The 18,313-nt window shown below is 45.4% G+C and overlaps 1 protein-coding gene across 1 annotated transcript; it reads right to left on the bottom strand.

The window, feature by feature from the left end:
* Positions 1-256: 256 nt before the first annotated feature.
* LOC143962092 (uncharacterized) lies at positions 257-16,052 on the bottom strand. Its single transcript, XM_077471418.1, has 3 exons — positions 14,396-16,052; positions 13,192-13,492; positions 257-381 (listed from the first exon to the last, which is right to left on the bottom strand). The coding sequence occupies exons 1-3, from the start codon at positions 16,043-16,045 to the stop codon at positions 257-259; spliced, it is 2,076 nt and encodes a 691-aa protein (XP_077327544.1). The 5' UTR covers positions 16,046-16,052.
* Between the last annotated feature and the right edge of the window lie 2,261 nt (positions 16,053-18,313).

Below are 18,313 nucleotides of genomic sequence, written 5' to 3' on the forward strand. Positions count from 1 at the left end.
TTTCACTGCCTGCATTGCATACTTACTCTAGATCAGTACGTTATTAGGCAGTGCAGCTTGAATCAGTGACAATTAAAAACAAAAGGTTAACAATGGTATCTCTTCAATTTCTTTCTCCCTTTTCCTTTCAGCAGCCATCTACATTTTAAACAGTGACAACAACACATAAATACCTACTGGTAATGAATTCACTTATGGATAATTTATTGAATAAATATCCATGTGTTCGAAAAATATATACATTTATTGGCAGTTTTCAGAAGTCAAAAATCAGTACATTGAAGTCACATGTTCCACCCATAAACAGAAATATTTTAGGGTTATTCCATTGGTCATAGAGGGAACCAGCCAACAATGGCCATTTGGGAATCTCAGGAGTGACTGAACAGAATGAAAAATAATTTTTCAGCTAAAATGTTCACGTATATGTAGTTAAACAGTATATTATCTGCTTGCCCACAGTTCTATGTTCAGGTTAAAGCCCCACACACACTATCAGAATTTCTGCAGATTTTTCCCTTCAGATTTACCAAAACCATATAATATGAGGTCAAACCTCAGGAGTTTCAATGTGTATGCAATCAGGCAGGCTCTTGCACTATATAGTTTTGGTAAATCTGAAGACAAAAATCAGCAGAAAATCTGATACTGTGTATGGGGCTTTACATTTTTTTTTTTTTTAAAGGAGCTTTTCATTGCTATATTTATTACATAAATCATTAGTATTGCTGAAAGACAAAAATGAAAGAACACAGCTAAAATCAAGCAAGATGACAAGCATTCCCAAAAAAGCTTAGATGAAAAAAAAAAAACATGAACATGGTTATTATTTGATTCCAAAACAAATAAAATTGTTGACTTGAAAAGTTTTAAGAACTGTTCTTCAATTTAGTATCTTAGTTTTCAAGTGCCATTTATTTCTATTTTATTGTGTCCACAGGTCATTTATGGATGCACAAAACAACAAGATTTTTAGATACAAGCCCTTTTCATCAGAGCCAATTGATTCCCCATCACAGGAAGTAAAACTTCTGTTTGATAGTTCAGCATCAGTGAATAAATATGAAAGGTGTTTCTAGAGATAGTAGTAGAATATCCTAAAAGTGCACATTTCAAAATCATATCCACATTCAAAGCCAATTTAAGTTACCAGTGGACAATAACATGCCTATAAAAATGTATTGCTCTGTTATATGTTATTCCCTTTTGTAATTTTAATCTTCCTACAAATACCAGTAATGACTTGTGGTACAAGGATCCGGTACTGAGAAGAAACAGAGATAATATTTTATTATTAACTTATGGACTTAACGTATGTACTTAACAAGTTTGTTTTATATATATATAGAGATAGAGATAGAGATAGAGATAGATAGATATTTATATATTTTTTAGTGGTAGTGAGTATACAGCTTGTATAACAGTGCAAATTTGCAGTCCCCTCAAAATAACTCCACACACAGTCATTATATGTCTAAACCGCTGACAAAAGTGAGCACACCCCTAAGTGAAATTGTCCAAATTGAGCCCAACTAGCCATTTTCCCTTCCCGATGTCATCTGACTCATTAGTGTTACAAGGTCTCAGGTGTGAATGGGGAGCAGGTGTGTTAGATTTGGTGTTATTGCTCTCACTCTCTCATACTGGTCACTGGAAGTTCAACATGGCACCTCACGGCAAAGAACTCTCTGAGGATCTGAAAAAAAGAATTGTTGCTCTATATAAAGATGGCCTAGGCTATAAGAAGATTGCCAAGACCCTGAAACTGAGCTGCAGCATGGTGGCCAAGACCATACAGCGGTTTAACAGGACATGTTCTGTGTATATACAGTATCTCACAAAAGTGAGTACACCCCTCACATTTTTGTAAATATTTTTGTAAATATATCCTTTCATGTGACAACACTGAAGAAATGACACTTTGCTACAATGTAAAGTAGTGAATGTACAGCTTGTATAGCAGTGTAAATTTGCTGTCCCCTCAAAATAGCTCAACACACAGCCATTAATGTCTAAACCGCTGGCAGAAAAGGGTGTACACCCCTAAGTGAAAATGTCCAAATTGGGCCCAAAGTGTCAATATTTTGTGTGGCCACCATTATTTTCCAGCACTGCCCTAACCCTCTGGGGCATTGAATTCACCAGAGCTTCACAGGTTGCCACTGGAGTCCTTTTCCACTCCTCCATGACGACATCACAGAGCTGGTGGATGTTAGAGACCTTGCGCTCCTCCACCTTCCGCTTGAAGATGTCCCACAGATGCTCAATAAGGTTTAGGTCTGGAGACATGCTTGGCCAGTCCATCACCTTTATCCTCAGTTTCTTTAGCAAGGCAGTGGTCGTCTTGGAGGTGTGTTTGAGGTCATTATCATGTGTGAATACTTCTCTGCGGCCCAGTCTCTGAAGGGAGGGGATCATGCTCTGCTTCAGTATGTCACAGTACATGTTGGCATTCATGGTTCCCTCAATGAACTGTAGCTCCCCAGTGCTGGCAGCACTCATGCAGCTCCAGACCATGACACTTTACCATGCTTGACTGTAGGCAAGACACACTTGTCTTTATGCTCCTCACCTGGTTGCCGCCACACATGCATGACACCATCTGAACAAAGTAAGTTTATCTTGGTCTCATCAGACCACAGGACATGGTTTCAGTAATCCATGTCCTTAGTTTGCTTGTTTTCAGCAAACTGTTTGCAGGCTTTCTTGTGCATCATCTTTAGAAAAGTCTTCCTTATGGAATGAAAGCCATGCAGACCAATTAGATGCAGTATGCAGCGTATGGTCTGAGCACTGACAGGCTGACCCCCCACCCCTTCAACCTCTGCAACAATGCTGGCAGTACTCATACGTCTATTTCCCAAAGACAACCTCTGCATATAACGCTGAGCACGTGCACTCAACTTCTTTGGTCGACCATGGTGAGCACTGTGCTGAGCCATACGGTTTCTGTCTTTGGATCACATGGTGAACAAATATCTGCGCTAACCCAACAAAAACACACATAGTGGTCAGCACAGTTTGCTGATTCATCAAACAACAGTATAAAGTCCAATAGTGCAGAGCTACACAACAGTTTTAAATGTGATTGTCCATAAAAAACAAATGTGAATAAAGACAATGATTGTCCATAATGATGCACATAGATACACCTATATTGTGGCCACATATGCGCAATGCGGACACGCGCGTAGATGTATATGTATTGCGACTGCACATGCGCAATGTGGGCATACGATTCAAATAAGGCCGGAAATACAACCAGAAACAGACATATTTACTTCATCGTCATCATCATCGATGACCGGAAGTATCATATCCAAAGCAGCTCATGCACATAACATTCCATGGTGCAAACCAAAGGAAGTGAGAGCAAAAACGCAGCTGCACTGAAAATAATCTTAAAAAATTAATTGCATGGATTACTGTATCAAAATACCAAAAAATTAAAAAGTATTAATAAATGATCTATAGTAGATGATAAGGAGGCTCATCCACTTTAAATCAACAGAATCTAAAATACAATATAAAACTATATATGTAATCAATATCACATAATACAATTCAAGTACTGGAATCCTATATATATTCACATAAATTAGGGGGCCATCCAAGTTTATCTAGATTGCATGATTATATGCCTGTTTTCTTTTCATTCTGGTAAGCAGATTGAGAGCACGAGGGTATAGTTATGGACAATCATTGTCTTTATTCACATTTGTTTTTTATGGACAATTACATTTAAAACTGTTGTGTAGAGCTGCACTATTGGACTTCTGTCTATGGATGCACATAGCCGGGCCTGGAAGCACACTGCCACTGGTGCCCCCATGGCTTGATATGGGGGTACCTGAAGGAAGAAGGAGCTGAGAGCACCTGCAGGGAACTGCAGAAGAGGAAGTAAGGGACAGATCTACGCAATATCATTGCACAGAGCAGATAAGTTTAACCTCTTTTTTAGTTTAGTGTGTGTGTGTGTGTGTGTGTGTGTATGTGAAACATTTTTAGTAATTTTCAAAAGTTCCTAGTGGACTAACATCCTACTTTCTTCACTGTAGGTGGCACTCATCTACAGCGGCCTTGTAGCTGGAGAGGAAGTCAAGAGGAACACAGTTCCTCTATGGTTTCCCGGTCATTGGGTAAGCAATACGGTTGGATGCTGCTGCCCCATGTGACTCTGGCAGCCGTCTTGGGTCAGGAAGAGCCTATTTAAAACCCTGGCTCCCAGACTTGGTGCTCTTTTTGCGAGTAGAGTAGAGTAGGGGCAGGTACCCAGTCTGTTAGGGACAACCTTTGGACACCATCCCATTTGGCATGAGATGGCCAAGCCACATTCTGCTCTCTTAACAGATGCTGTCAGTCTGGCTGATGTCTCCTCTCATCTCATTACTGGAGACTGTGAGTGTACTGTGTTGGGCAGCCTTCCCACTGGGTTCATTGTGTACTGTTAATGTGCTCTTTCAATGCAAGATCTTCACTACACCTGACTGTGAATTATTGCTGCTGCATCACACTGCACCCCACCTACAAACAAATGAGAGCCAGCACCATATTTACTGCCATTCACAAATTCTGCACCATGGCATCAGGGCAGGGACGCTGAGTGCTGAATTTGGGCAGCATCATTGCACCTCGCGGTTACAGGTACACTCTCCCTAGGGGTTATTACACTTGTTAATATGTTTTCGCATAACAGAACAAATTACACAGGTTTAACCGCTTCCAGACCAGCTGCTACATTTATACTGGCATCTACAAATGTCACTGGTCCGAAAAATGTATCGAAAGTGTCCGATTTGTCCGCTGCAATATCGCAGTCCTGATAAAAATTGCAGATCACCACCATTACTAGTAAAAAATAAATAATAATAATAAAAATGCCGTAAATCTATCCCCTATTTTATACACGCTATAACTTTTGCGCAAACCGATCAATATACGCTTATTGTGATTTTTTTACACCAAAAATATGTAGAAGAATACATATTGGTCTAAACTGAGGGGGAAACAAAAATTATAATGGGATTTTTATATACAGCTTACCTGTAAAATCCTTTTCTTGAGAGTACATCACGGGACACAGAAGCTTCATTACATGGTGGGTTATATAGGCACCTCTGGTGATTGGACACTGGTTAACCCCAATTAAGGAGAATTCCTCCCCTATATAACCCCTCCCATATGGGAGGCACCTCAGTTTTGTAGCAAAGCAATAAGAAACCATGTAAAACCCAAGAGGGTCGGGAGCCCTGTGTCCCGTGATGTACTCCCAAGAAAAGGATTTTACAGGTAAGCTGTATATAAAAATCCCATTTTCTTGATCATACATTACGGGACACAGGAGCTTCATTACATAGTGGGATGTCCCAAAGCAATGCTCAGATTGAGGGGAGGGAGACACAGATCATAATTATAGACCGCCAGGGACCGGAGGACCTAAACTGCAGCCTGCAGTACACTGCCCCCGAAGGCGATATCCTCTTGCCCTCTGACATCCACCTGATAGAATTTGGTGAATGTGTGGACTGATGACCAAGTTGCAGCCTTACAGATCTGAGCCAGGGAGGCCTGGTGATGCACTGCCCAAGAAGCACTTACAGCCCTAGTAGAGTGCGCTTTCACTTGAAAAGGAGGAATCTTCCCCTTTACACTATAGGCCTGAGAAATAACCTGTCTAATCCACCTTGAGAGAGTGGATTTTGACGCCGCCTGGCCCTTCCTAGGGCCTTCCGGAAAAATAAACAAGCAATCAGTTTTCCTTATCTGAGCAGTTGCTTGAAGATATATACTGATTGCTCTAACCACATCCAAAGTGTGCAAAGATTCTTCTTCTGCAGAATGTGGGTCCAGAAAAAAGGATGGTAGGATTACGTCTTGATTCAAATGGAATCCCGAAACCACCTTAGGTAGAAAGGACCTGTTGGGACGCATGACCACCCGGTCCTTATGAATAATTAGATACGGCTCCTTGCTGGAAAGAGCTGCTAGCTCTGATTCTCTTCTAGCCGTAGATATGGCTACCAAGAAGGCCAATTTTTTAGTCAGGAGAACTAATGAAGCCAGATGCAAAGGTTCAAATGGTTGCCCCTGCAAAGCCGAGAGAACCAAATTCAGATCCCATGGGCATACCGGATGTTTGACTGGTGGTCTTATCTGCATGGCCCCCTGGATGAAAGCCAGGGAATGCGATGCAAGTGGCTTCTGAAAAAACACGGACAGGGCCGAAATCTGCAACTTGATAGTGCTTATGGCCAGATTCATTTCTAGGCCTGACTGGAGAAAGGCCAAGATCCTGCTAATGACATACTTTCTAGGATGCCATTTCCTGAGTTCACACCAGGAAACATATGGCCTCCAGATTTTGTAATAAATAAGCCTGGAGGCCGGCTTTCTGGCATTGACCAGAGTAGAAAGGACTGGCCCCGAAAGGCCACAGTCTCTCAGAATGTTGGTCTCAGCAGCCAAACCGTCAAATTCAGACTGCATAAAGCAGGATGGTAAATTGGACCCTGTGAGAGCAGATCTGGCCGGAGAGGGAGGCTCCATGGCCTGCCTACTGCCAGCTTCATGATCTCTGTGTACCACGGTCGCCTGGGCCAAGCTGGGGCCACCAAAAGGACCGATTTTGTCTCCCTCTTGACTCTTCCCAGGAACCAAAACAGAAGCGGGCTCGGGGGAAAGCATAGATCAGATTGTACTGATCCCAGGGAACTGTCAGAGCATCTGACCCCTGAGCAAGTGTATCTCTTGTCCTCGACACAAAATTGTCCAGTTTCCTGTTGAACCTGGATGCAAACAGATCTACGTCTGGAGTACCTCACCTGTGACATATGTTCCGAAACATGTCGGGGTGCAGAACCCATTCTCAGAAAATCCGCCTGCCAATTTTCCACTCCTGGAATGAAGACTGCAGAAAGACACGGAACATGCTTTTCTGCCCAGACAAGTATGCGATTCACCTCTTTTTGGGCCACCAGACTCCTGGTACCGCCCTGGTGATTGATATAAGCCACTGCTGTGGCATTGTCGGACTGAACCCGAACAGGGAGACCTCGTAGTCTGTAAGACCAATTTATGAGAGCCATATAAATTGCCCGGATCTCCAGGACATTTATGGGCAATAGCTTCTCGATCGCAGACCATTTCCCCTGCAAGCCCTTCAGCAAATTCTTGGTTTGCAACCACCAGATGAGATTCCTGCGTGTCCCTGGGGATTGACGCATAGGAAGATCCAAGGATTGGGGCTTCCTGTTCCAAGCCGCAAGGATGCATTTTTGCAGAGGCAATGAGTGGAACTGGGCGAATGGGATGGCCTCGAAGGAGGCAACCATTTTCCCTAACAGTCTCATGCACAATCGAAATGGGGGAAGATCTCCTGCCCAGAATTAGGCGCACCAGATCCCCAATGGCCAAGGCCTTTGGCCTTGGAAGAAACACCTTGCCCTGAGCGGTGTCAATGATCATACCCAGGTATTCCAACCTGGTGGCAGGCTGTAGGGACGACTTTTCTAGGTTTATGATCCAACCTAGGCGTTCCAGGCGTTCCAGGTGTTCTAGCGTTCTGGTGACGCTGTGGTTCAGGAACGCTACTGTTTTCTCCATGAGAAGCAAATCGTCTAGATAAGCCATGACGGCTATACCCTGAGCTCTTAGGTTTGCTAAGAGAGGGTCCAGAATCTTTGTGAAGACTCGAGGGGCCGTAGCAAGCCCGAACGGCAAGGCTACAAATTGAAAATGGCGCCGCTCTACCGCGGACCTTAGAAATTTTTGGTGTGCGGGAAAAATTGGCACGTGGAGATATGCATCCTTGATATCTATTGATGCCATAAACTCTCCCCCTTGCAGGGAGGAGACCACAGTGCGGATTGACTGCATTCGGAAGGATCGGATGCGTAAAAACTGGTTCAGATCCTTCAGATCTAGGATAGGTCTGACACTTCCATTTGGCTTCGGAACGGTGAAGAGATTTGAGTAAAACCCTGAACCCTGTTCTTTTGGGTCCACTTCTACTATCACCCCCTGGGATAGTAAGTGATCTAAGGCCAGAAATAGCGGTTTTTGCTTTACTGGATCCCTGGGGATCCTTGACCTTAGAAAGCGAGAAGGTGGAATCTCCTGAAACTCTAGCCTGTAGCCCAGAGATACCGAAGAGATCACCCACTTGTCCCGGATCTCTTCCCGCCAGGCGCCTGCAAACTGCAGGAGCCTTCCCCCCACTCGGCCGAGCGGGGGCGCCCCTTCACAAGGAAGCTTTTGGGCTCTGCTTGGCAGGCTTTCGCCCCCAAGTCTTTTTCTGCCTCTGGGCCCGGCTCTGAGCCTTTCCTGTAGAGGAGGGTTGAGAAGGCTGTCGCCACTGCTTAGAGCTTGATGCTCCGGGAGAGAGAGCACGCCTGAATGAAGGACGCTTGCTCCTTTTGACTGGAAGGAGAGTAGATTTACCCCCTGAAATTTTTTGGACGAATTTGTCTAATTCTTCTCCAAACAAACGTTCCCCTTTAAACGGGAACCCAATCAAATGCTTCTTGCATGACAGCTCAGCTGCCCGATTCTTTAGTCATAGGGCCCTTCGCATGTGTACCAACATGAGGAACAAACGTGATGCTTGTTGGACAGAATCCAAAATCGCATCAATCATGAAACACAGAATATGGGGCATTTCTGCATACTTCTCTACTCTCTCTCTGGGAAGGAGCCCAAGCATCTGCTTAACCTGTTCCTTGAGGAACTGGCACAACCCCACGGCTGCGACTGTAGGTTGCACTACAGCGCTAGTCATGGAAAAGGAGGCTTTTAATAAGGTTTCCAGCTTCTTATCAGTTAGATCTTTAAATACCTGCGCATTATCCAAGGGACAAGTCAGGTTTTTATTCACGCAAGAAACAGCCGCATCAACAGATGGGACCCCCCACTTCTTGGTGAAACTCTCCTCCAGAGGATAATGCATAGAAAACCTTTTAGGAGGAGCAAACAGTTTATCGGGATGTCCCCAATCCTCATACAACAATTCATCCATTAAGGGATGAATTGGAAAGGAATAGGCAGTCTGTGGGGCTTTCCTGACTCCCAGGGAAGAAACAGAGGACGTAGCGACTTCAGCAGCAGGCATTCTGAATGTGGTACGCACCAATTCAGTATAATACTGCACCTGTTTTCTGAGCGCCTGGGAGGAGGGGACTCTCTCCTCTTCCTCTGATTCATCCGACTGCTCAAGATCCCTGTCCCAAGACAGGGATCTCTCCTCATTTTCAGAAGAATCATCTGAGAGAGGAATTTCAGCAGAGGGAGGGGGATCTACTCCTTTTCCTGCTATCTTTCAGGGAAGCAGAAATAAAATTCATTATTCTCCCTTCAAAACCCTCCAATGTAGCCCTAAGGGAGTCCTCAGTGACATAAACCTGGGCTGGGACATTAGGAGAGGATGCAAAACCTGACAGGGGCACTGACTCGTCTCGAGAGACTGGCTCCAGTCTTGCAGGGGGGGATGGTAACTTACAGGCACTTTTAGAACCCCTGGACCTAGGCGGTGATTTACCAGTGCCTTTGCTACCTCCCACTGAGACCCTCTTACGAGGAGACATAGTCCTAAGCTACAAAGCAGAGATACTAGTACAAGTGCAATCACTGTTGTGCTTAAAGTCTCACAATAAATATATATGCTTAAACTGCACAACCTGATGCTGAGTAGGTGTCTAAGGTTTGCCTGGATCCAATCCCCTCAGATGCTTACTGCCCACAGCTCCTGTGTCTCCACTTATAGCCCCCTGACGCGCTGGGCTTTTTAAATCTGCCGCCTGGCGCCTGCGCAGTACAGCGCCGTGCACACTGACGTGCATGGCTCACAACCACACTCCCCCCTCCTCCATTAGGCTGGGAACGCTGGATCCAGGGGGGAAAGGAGAACTCCAACGGAGCTGCGTGGGACCCCCAGACTACGTGGGACCCCTGTGTTACCTTGTTGTGGCAGGGACTGCAGTGGAGACGTGAGACAGCTGGAGAACCAGGCTTCACTGAGCGTGTGTACTGAAAGGCATGCAAGTATGCATCAGGCTGCTCTTACTCCCTCTAGTGGTGGAAACCAGGTAAGACATACAACTACTCAAAATTAATAAATCCATCATATAATTACATATAAAGGGTTAACTTCCCTTACCTGTCCTCGCTGCAGGAATTGCTGAAACAGACAAATTCCAGCCTTCACCCATCACGGCGGGCAGTGTTAGCCAACCTTCAGGTTTATCTGGGGCTTTTTCTCGGAAGAGCCTCCTACCTGGACCATGTAAAAGACTCTGCCAGAAACTTTTGTGCACTCTGTATAAACAGTACACCAAATCTGGTTTTCCCAGAGCCCAGTCTTCCAATAGGAGAGGACTTACAGGCCAAACCTCGTTTCTTCGGCTGACGAGGCCCAGGTACCATACCATCTTGGGAGTCAAATATCGGCCCAAGGTATGGATCCGGTTTGTTGTAGCCCTTAGGCCCCCAGTGTCCAATCACCAGAGGTGCCTATATAACCCACTATGTAATGAAGCTCCTGTGTCCCGTGATGTATGATGAAGATATATATATATATATATATATATATATATATATATATATATATATATATTTTTTTTTTATTTGGGATATTTATTATAGCAAAAAGTAAAAGATGTGTTTTGTTTTCAATTGCGACAAAAAAATGGCCTGGTCATTGAGAAGCCAAATCTTCCGGGGCTGTAGTGGTTAAATAAGCTATATCCTATTCAAATCATCTGTTATACATGTTTGCCATAGATCAAATGAAGAAAAAATATGTATATTTGTAACAGAGTCCTTCATTTTTATTTATCACACAGCAACACATAATGACAAAATAATGTTAGACTGCAAAACAATAAATAAAATGATATCACTTATCTGGCTTTGGTTCCAAAATGAGCTTAATACAATGTAATTAATTAAAAGTAATAAAATATTGTAACGGGATTTATGTTGATAGACAAAGGCACACATGGAATTCTAAGTGTGGATATAAATGTTTATGACAAGTAATATTGATGTTGTGACGAACGCTGGTGTCAGATCCCTGCCCTCCTCGCTAACTGGCGACAAAGGACCGGCCAACCTAACACCACGCTGTCACTTACGTAACAATGCCACACTCAGCTGCACCCAGCACAAAGATTTTCCAGCTTGCGGGACCACAATCTAGGTGCAGGCAGCCTGAGAGCGATTGTCACTGGGCTAATTACACAATTAACCCTTTAACTGCCACCACCCCCGTTTAAAAGACAGAGCCGGGGGGACTCGTAATTTAAGCAACACCAATTAGAATAAGCGCCTGCAACACACACTGCCACCACAGACAGGTCTGCTCAGCGCCTTACTCTATCACAGTAGCGCCCTTTTAAGAGACAGGTTCGTTTATAGTTTGCATCAAGAGCTTTAAAGACAAGGTTAACACTTTTCAACATAAGGATTTATTATGAAAAGGTCAAGGTTGGTGCGAATAAAACATTTACAGAAAAAGGATGTTTCAAAAAATAAAGACAATATACAGCCACAAAGAAATAAGGTAGAATTGGGAAGGAAGTATACTTGCAGTTAATGTCCAAGGGTTGATCAGAGTTCAATCGATAAGCAAAGGTAATCGGTTCTCAACTTGGCAGATGTTCTTTCTTGGATGGTAAAAAGGAGAACTGCCTATTGCCTTGGCCTCTCCTCTTTTCTGTCAAATCAAAGGGGGTGTTGACAGCGACCAGTGACCAATCGTCTGGTCATCTTGTTTAGGGGTTGGTTGCTGGGAGGTGTCTACACTCATGACCCTGTCCCAGGTACACTTTGTTATACATATTCATATCTCTGCCTCTCTATGGTTTATAGACTGCAGATATCCATTTTAGTGATCAGCATGATATTTGCTTCAAAACGAGTCCACACATGACAGGTTTCCCATTTCAGGGTTACCTTGGAGGAGTAAGGGGTCCCAGTGGCTTCCCATATGACCTGGCATAGGGGTGTTTGGACTTGAAATGTTAGAAATTATCCAAGGAAACTAAATATATCCATATTATGGCTGTGCTATGATGGCTTTGAAAGTTATAAAAAATGTTAACGTTTCAACACTTTACTAATCTGTTTGCACGCTATCTGGTTGGAAGTATTTACGACGGGTATCTGTTGGTTGTCTGCATGGAGAAAGTGACAGTTTTACGACAGGCCGGAATATCTGCCAGGCAACTTGAGCCTTGTTTTCTCTGCTAAGATAACCTTTCTTCCCTTTGAAGATTTTAAGAGCTTTTGGAATTCCTAAGACAAGGGAGGGGGGAGTTTAGATTATTCTGTAAGTTTATTCTAAGGTCAGCCAAACTGTCATGGCTGCTTTCCACACGAAATGGCAACTAGTTACAATATATCCTGGCTCAGACGTGATATCGTTACACCTCCCTCCTTAGGTGGTTGCATGGGAGGGAACTACAATTTCCCTCCTGACGCAACCGACTCTTGCAGGCTCAGCTTGTCGCGACAGCCCATCAGCATTGCCATGGGTGCTGCCTTTTTTATGCTGGATGGTGAAATTGTATTGCTGAAGAATTAAGCTCCACCGAAGTAGTTTGCCATTCTCCCCAGCCACACGATTTAGCCAGCTCAAGGGATTGTGATCTGTGATCACAGTGAAGTGCCGTCCATAAAGGTACGTTTGTAACTTCTGGAGAGCCCACACGATCGCAAGACACTCCTTTTCAATCGTGGCGTATGCTACTTCCCTGGGAAGCAGCTTTCGGCTCAGGTAGAGGATGGGATGCTCCTCTCCGGCATCATCCACCTGGCTCAGGACTGCACCCAATCCATAGGCAGAAGCATCAGTCTGCACTAGGAAATGGCGGGGGAAGTCTGGAGCCTGTAGCACAGGAGCGCGGGCCAGCGCCTCCTTTAAGGCCTGAAATGCCTTCTCACATTCTGGTGTCCAAGACACCACCTTGGGCAGTTTCTTTTTGGTTAGGTCAGTCAGAGGTTTAGCCAGGCTACTATAGTTACATACAAACTTCCTATAATAACCAGCGGTCCCCAAGAAAGACATAACCTGCTTTTTGGTTTGGGGGGTAGGCCATGCCAGGATGGCATCAACCTTCCCTGTCTCGGGTTTCAGGGTGCCTCCTCCCACCCGGTGTCCCAAGTACTGCACATCGGTCATGGCCATCTGACACTTACTGGGTTTGATGGTCAGATTGGCAGCTGTCAGTTGGTCCAGGACCTGTGACAGGTGCACCAGGTGTTCTTCCCGCACAATTTCCAGCAGCGTCTCCATTTTATCCCTGAACGTTAGGACGTAATCCACAACAGAGACCTCTGGGTCGGCAATCTTGCCCTCCCAGGTCTCACAGATTAGATTCAGGGGCCCTCTTACCCTCCGTCCGTACAGAAGTTCAAATGGCAAAAAGCCTGTGGAATCCTGAGGCACCTCTCTGTAAGCAAACAGCAGATGAGGCAGATACCGTTCCCAGTCCTTGCCCTGGGAGTGCACAAAGGTTAGCAACATTTGTTTCAAGGTGCCATTGAAGCGCTCGCACAAGCCGTTTGTTTGTGGGTGATAAGGACTGGCCATGATATGCGTCATCTGTATTTGCTGACAGAGAGCTTGCATCAAGTCAGACACAAACTGAGGGCCTTGATCGCTAATGAGCTCGGCTGGGAATCCCACTCTTGTGAAGATTCCCAGGAGAGCATCAGCGACCTTGTCTGTCCGGAGGCAGGAGAGAGCCACCGCCTCTGGATAACGTGTGGCATAGTCGACAACTGTAAGGATATAACGTTTGCCTGAACTGCTAGGGATGGCCAAAGGCCCAACGATATCCACTGCCACCCTCTTAAAAGGTTCATCAATCACAGGCAAAGGTTTTAGTGGAGCCTTGTGGACATCCCCTACCTTGCCAACTCGCTGGCAGGTAACACAGGACCGACAGTAGTCAGCTATGTCAGCAAGCATCCTGGGCCAATAAAAGTTATGTACCAACCGCCCTCGGGTCTTAGTGATCCCCAAGTGCCCTGCAAGAGGAATCTCATGGGCCACTTTTAGCAGCGGTCCCCTAAATTGACTGGGTACCACTAGCTGTCTGTCACCTATGTCAGCCTCATTCCCCTCTGCAAGCAAACTTTCTCTATACAGTTTCCCTTTGTCCCAGTAGACCTTTTGTTTGTCATTCTCTGCAGGGGGGCGATCAGCTAGACTTCTGAGCTGTGCTAGTGTTTGGTCTGTCTGCAGTGCTGTTTCAAAGGCGGGACCACAACTCTCAGCCAGCAGTCCTGTGGCGAACGAGGACGGCTGCTGAGGCTCAACAGAGGTGGAGTCCACTGGGTCAGAACAGGGAGAGGGCCCCGAGACCTCCTCCTGCTGTTCTGCGATCAGTGCCTGCACCTCGGCTGCCTTTGCAGCACTGCGAGTGACCACCAAGACTGGCAATACATCATCATCATCATCATCATCATCATCATCATCATCATTATCGTCATCATTGTCATCATCATCATCATCATTGTCATCATCATCATCACATTTAACCTTTATCAGTTCAGCAACATTGGAACATACATCAGGTACCTTCACTAGCAAGGGGATCTCCTCTCCTGTCTCTGAAGGAGGACCCTGCACTTCAACTCCACCCTCCCCCTCCCTCTGTCCATCCACAGGTTGCCCAGATATTACCCCAACATCTGTAAACAGTACCTTGGTAGGTCCAGAAGGTTCCGTGGGAGCATCCTGGGTGCTCTTAGCAGGGGCATAGTAAGAAACAAGGGTACCTAAATCAGAACCCAACAACACAGCAGTGGGGATCTCCTCAGAGACACCCACCTCTCTCATCCCACTTCCGGCACCCCAATCCAGGAAAACATAGGCACGAGGTACATGGGAACAGGTTCCCCCAACTCCAGTCAGGGAAAGGTACTTCTCTGGGATGATGTCTGTTTCTTCTATCACCTCTGGTCTGACCAAAGTGACTTCGGCTCCAGTGTCACGAAAGCCTGTTACAGTTCGTTGGCCTACAATGACTGGCTGCAAGTTGACATTGGTTCCTGGAGGTTTTCCACCGACGAGCAGCACAGCAGAAGGGTTGCTGGCCGGATGGCCAGGGATTGTCGTCTTCTTCTGCTCAGGGCACTGTGTCCGGAGATGTCCGCCTTTCCCACAGTTATAGCATTTGCGGTTGTCAGTCACAAAGGCTTTGGCTCCAGGAGCTGCAGGTTCCGGCCGCTGAGGAACTTGGTTGGTAGGTAGAGGAGGGGTTGCCATGTGTGATTTCCCTCCTTTCCAGCCATTTGGAGGAGCCTTGCGATGGTCAGATACCCGAGAGTGGATATAGGTATCTGCCAGTTCTGCTGCTGCTTTGGCAGAGGTTGGCTTTCGCTCCAGCACAAACTGTCTGACGTCTGTAGGACAGATATGCAAAAGTTGATCTTCAATCATAAGATCTTCCAAGGACTCAAAAGAATCGGCTTTCAAGCCTTTAGTCCACTGCCGGAATGTGGTGCGTAAGCGACTTACCACATCCAGGTATGAGTCCCCAGGCCCCTTTTGCAAGGACCTAAAACGCTTCCGGTACACTTCCGGGGTTAGCTGAAACTTTTGGATGATTGCAGCCTTTAGGGCCTCATAATCACCTCCTTGCTCTTCTGACAGTTCTACATAAGCATCCAGGGCCTTGCCTCGTAGCCCTGGCGTCAGGTACCGGGCCCATTGTGCTGGGGGCAGATGGTACTGACGGCAAGTTTTTTCAAACGACAGTAGATACACGTCAATGTCACTGTCCTTTTCCATAACTGGAAATTTGGCTGCCGGGGTCACTGGCAGAGAGTCATCCCTGTGCTCTAGGGATCCGAGGTTCTGAACCTGTCGCTGCTGCTGGAGCCTAGCCATCTCCAGTTCGTGCCGACGATCAGCCTCTCTCTCAGACCGGCGTTCCGCAGCCTCTCTCTCAGCCCTGCGTTCCTCTCTCTCAGCCTGGCGCTCGAGAAACTGCAGGTACGCCACAGGATCCGTCTCCCTGAGGTGTTGTAGTGTTTCCTGCATTTGAGGACAGTCTATTCTGGTTCCAGCCAATCTGATGCTGGCCTGCTCTGGCGATGACTTGGAGGTAACAATCCGTGGTAGTCCAGTGTCAGTCTCTGCATGCCCATCTGGTGAGGCCACCTCTGAACCACTGGGCTCTGGAGTAGCGGAAACCCTTTCTGGTCCAGTTTCCCCCAGGTTCTGGTCTGCACGGATATCAAACTCATGTAGGGCATGTATCAAGCCATCACGGTTTTTGCCACCGACATCAATTCCTCTTTCTGTGCACTCAGCAGTCAGTTCATTTTTGCTCATCTTTTTATATGCTGATACCCCAGACATGTTGCAAGCAGAAAAGATAGAACAGAAAGCAGATATAGGAAGAAGGTGTAGAAAGGAGCTGTTGCTGTATATCTCTTTTTTAAAAAAAAAGTAAACAAAAAAAATAATGTGCACCAGCTTGTCTCTAAGGACTGTTTCCACAAAGGTTACAATCCTTCAGTGCAGAGCTAATTCCTAACAATGCACTGAATGCTCTTAATGCGAAACTATCCCGCTACGCTGCCAGCCAATATGTGACGAACGCTGGTGTCAGATCCCTGCCCTCCTCGCTAACTGGCGACAAAGGACCGGCCAACCTAACACCACGCTGTCACTTACGTAACAATGCCACACTCAGCTGCACCCAGCACAAAGATTTTCCAGCTTGCGGGACCACAATCTAGGTGCAGGCAGCCTGAGAGCGATTGTCACTGGGCTAATTACACAATTAACCCTTTAACTGCCACCACCCCCGTTTAAAAGACAGAGCCGGGGGGACTCGTAATTTAAGCAACACCAATTAGAATAAGCGCCTGCAACACACACTGCCACCACAGACAGGTCTGCTCAGCGCCTTACTCTATCACAGTAGCGCCCTTTTAAGAGACAGGTTCGTTTATAGTTTGCATCAAGAGCTTTAAAGACAAGGTTAACACTTTTCAACATAAGGATTTATTATGAAAAGGTCAAGGTTGGTGCGAATAAAACATTTACAGAAAAAGGATGTTTCAAAAAATAAAGACAATATACAGCCACAAAGAAATAAGGTAGAATTGGGAAGGAAGTATACTTGCAGTTAATGTCCAAGGGTTGATCAGAGTTCAATCGATAAGCAAAGGTAATCGGTTCTCAACTTGGCAGATGTTCTTTCTTGGATGGTAAAAAGGAGAACTGCCTATTGCCTTGGCCTCTCCTCTTTTCTGTCAAATCAAAGGGGGTGTTGACAGCGACCAGTGACCAATCGTCTGGTCATCTTGTTTAGGGGTTGGTTGCTGGGAGGTGTCTACACTCATGACCCTGTCCCAGGTACACTTTGTTATACATATTCATATCTCTGCCTCTCTATGGTTTATAGACTGCAGATATCCATTTTAGTGATCAGCATGATATTTGCTTCAAAACGAGTCCACACATGACAGGTTTCCCATTTCAGGGTTACCTTGGAGGAGTAAGGGGTCCCAGTGGCTTCCCATATGACCTGGCATAGGGGTGTTTGGACTTGAAATGTTAGAAATTATCCAAGGAAACTAAATATATCCATATTATGGCTGTGCTATGATGGCTTTGAAAGTTATAAAAAATGTTAACGTTTCAACACTTTACTAATCTGTTTGCACGCTATCTGGTTGGAAGTATTTACGACGGGTATCTGTTGGTTGTCTGCATGGAGAAAGTGACAGTTTTACGACAGGCCGGAATATCTGCCAGGCAACTTGAGCCTTGTTTTCTCTGCTAAGATAACCTTTCTTCCCTTTGAAGATTTTAAGAGCTTTTGGAATTCCTAAGACAAGGGAGGGGGGAGTTTAGATTATTCTGTAAGTTTATTCTAAGGTCAGCCAAACTGTCATGGCTGCTTTCCACACGAAATGGCAACTAGTTACAATATATCCTGGCTCAGACGTGATATCGTTACAGATGTTTTTTCACGTCAATGTATTACCAGCTTTTTCCACTACAGTTTTTTTTTAGGTGAAATAATTAGAGTTGCTCATGCTGACTATTTTGGGTGTTTTAATAAAGTGGACCTATTGTCTGCTATATTTTTAATGTTAATTTAACGCGTGCTAAGCATTGTGCAAAATGTAGCATGGTTATTTAATATCTTTCCATGAGAGCGCTGCTTTTCCAATACAGTGCTTTAATTTCTTTTTGAAGGCTGGCACCATTTTTCAGGTATCATCATCCAGTGCAAGAGTTTGCTTCTTGGACGAAGATCAGGATCACAGATGAAGCCCTTATGTAAATTAT

This window comes from Lithobates pipiens, unplaced genomic scaffold, assembly GCF_037356315.1.
Source record: "Lithobates pipiens isolate NorthernLeopardFrog02 unplaced genomic scaffold, aLitPip1_a1.2 Scaffold_8, whole genome shotgun sequence".
Classification (NCBI taxonomy): Eukaryota; Metazoa; Chordata; class Amphibia; order Anura; family Ranidae; genus Lithobates; species Lithobates pipiens.

Coding starts and splice junctions, on each gene's coding strand:
- LOC143962092 (XM_077471418.1), bottom strand. CDS start 16,045: ATGCAGGAAACACTACAACACCTCAGGGAGACGGATCCTGTGGCGTAC. Junction 13,493..14,395: donor GTGCTGCAAAGGCAGCCGAG/GTGCAGGCACTG, acceptor GTGCACTCCCAG/GGCAAGGACTGGGAACGGTA. Junction 382..13,191: donor CAATCTGACCATCAAACCCA/GTAAGTGTCAGA, acceptor CATTCTGTTCAG/TCACTCCTGAGATTCCCAAA.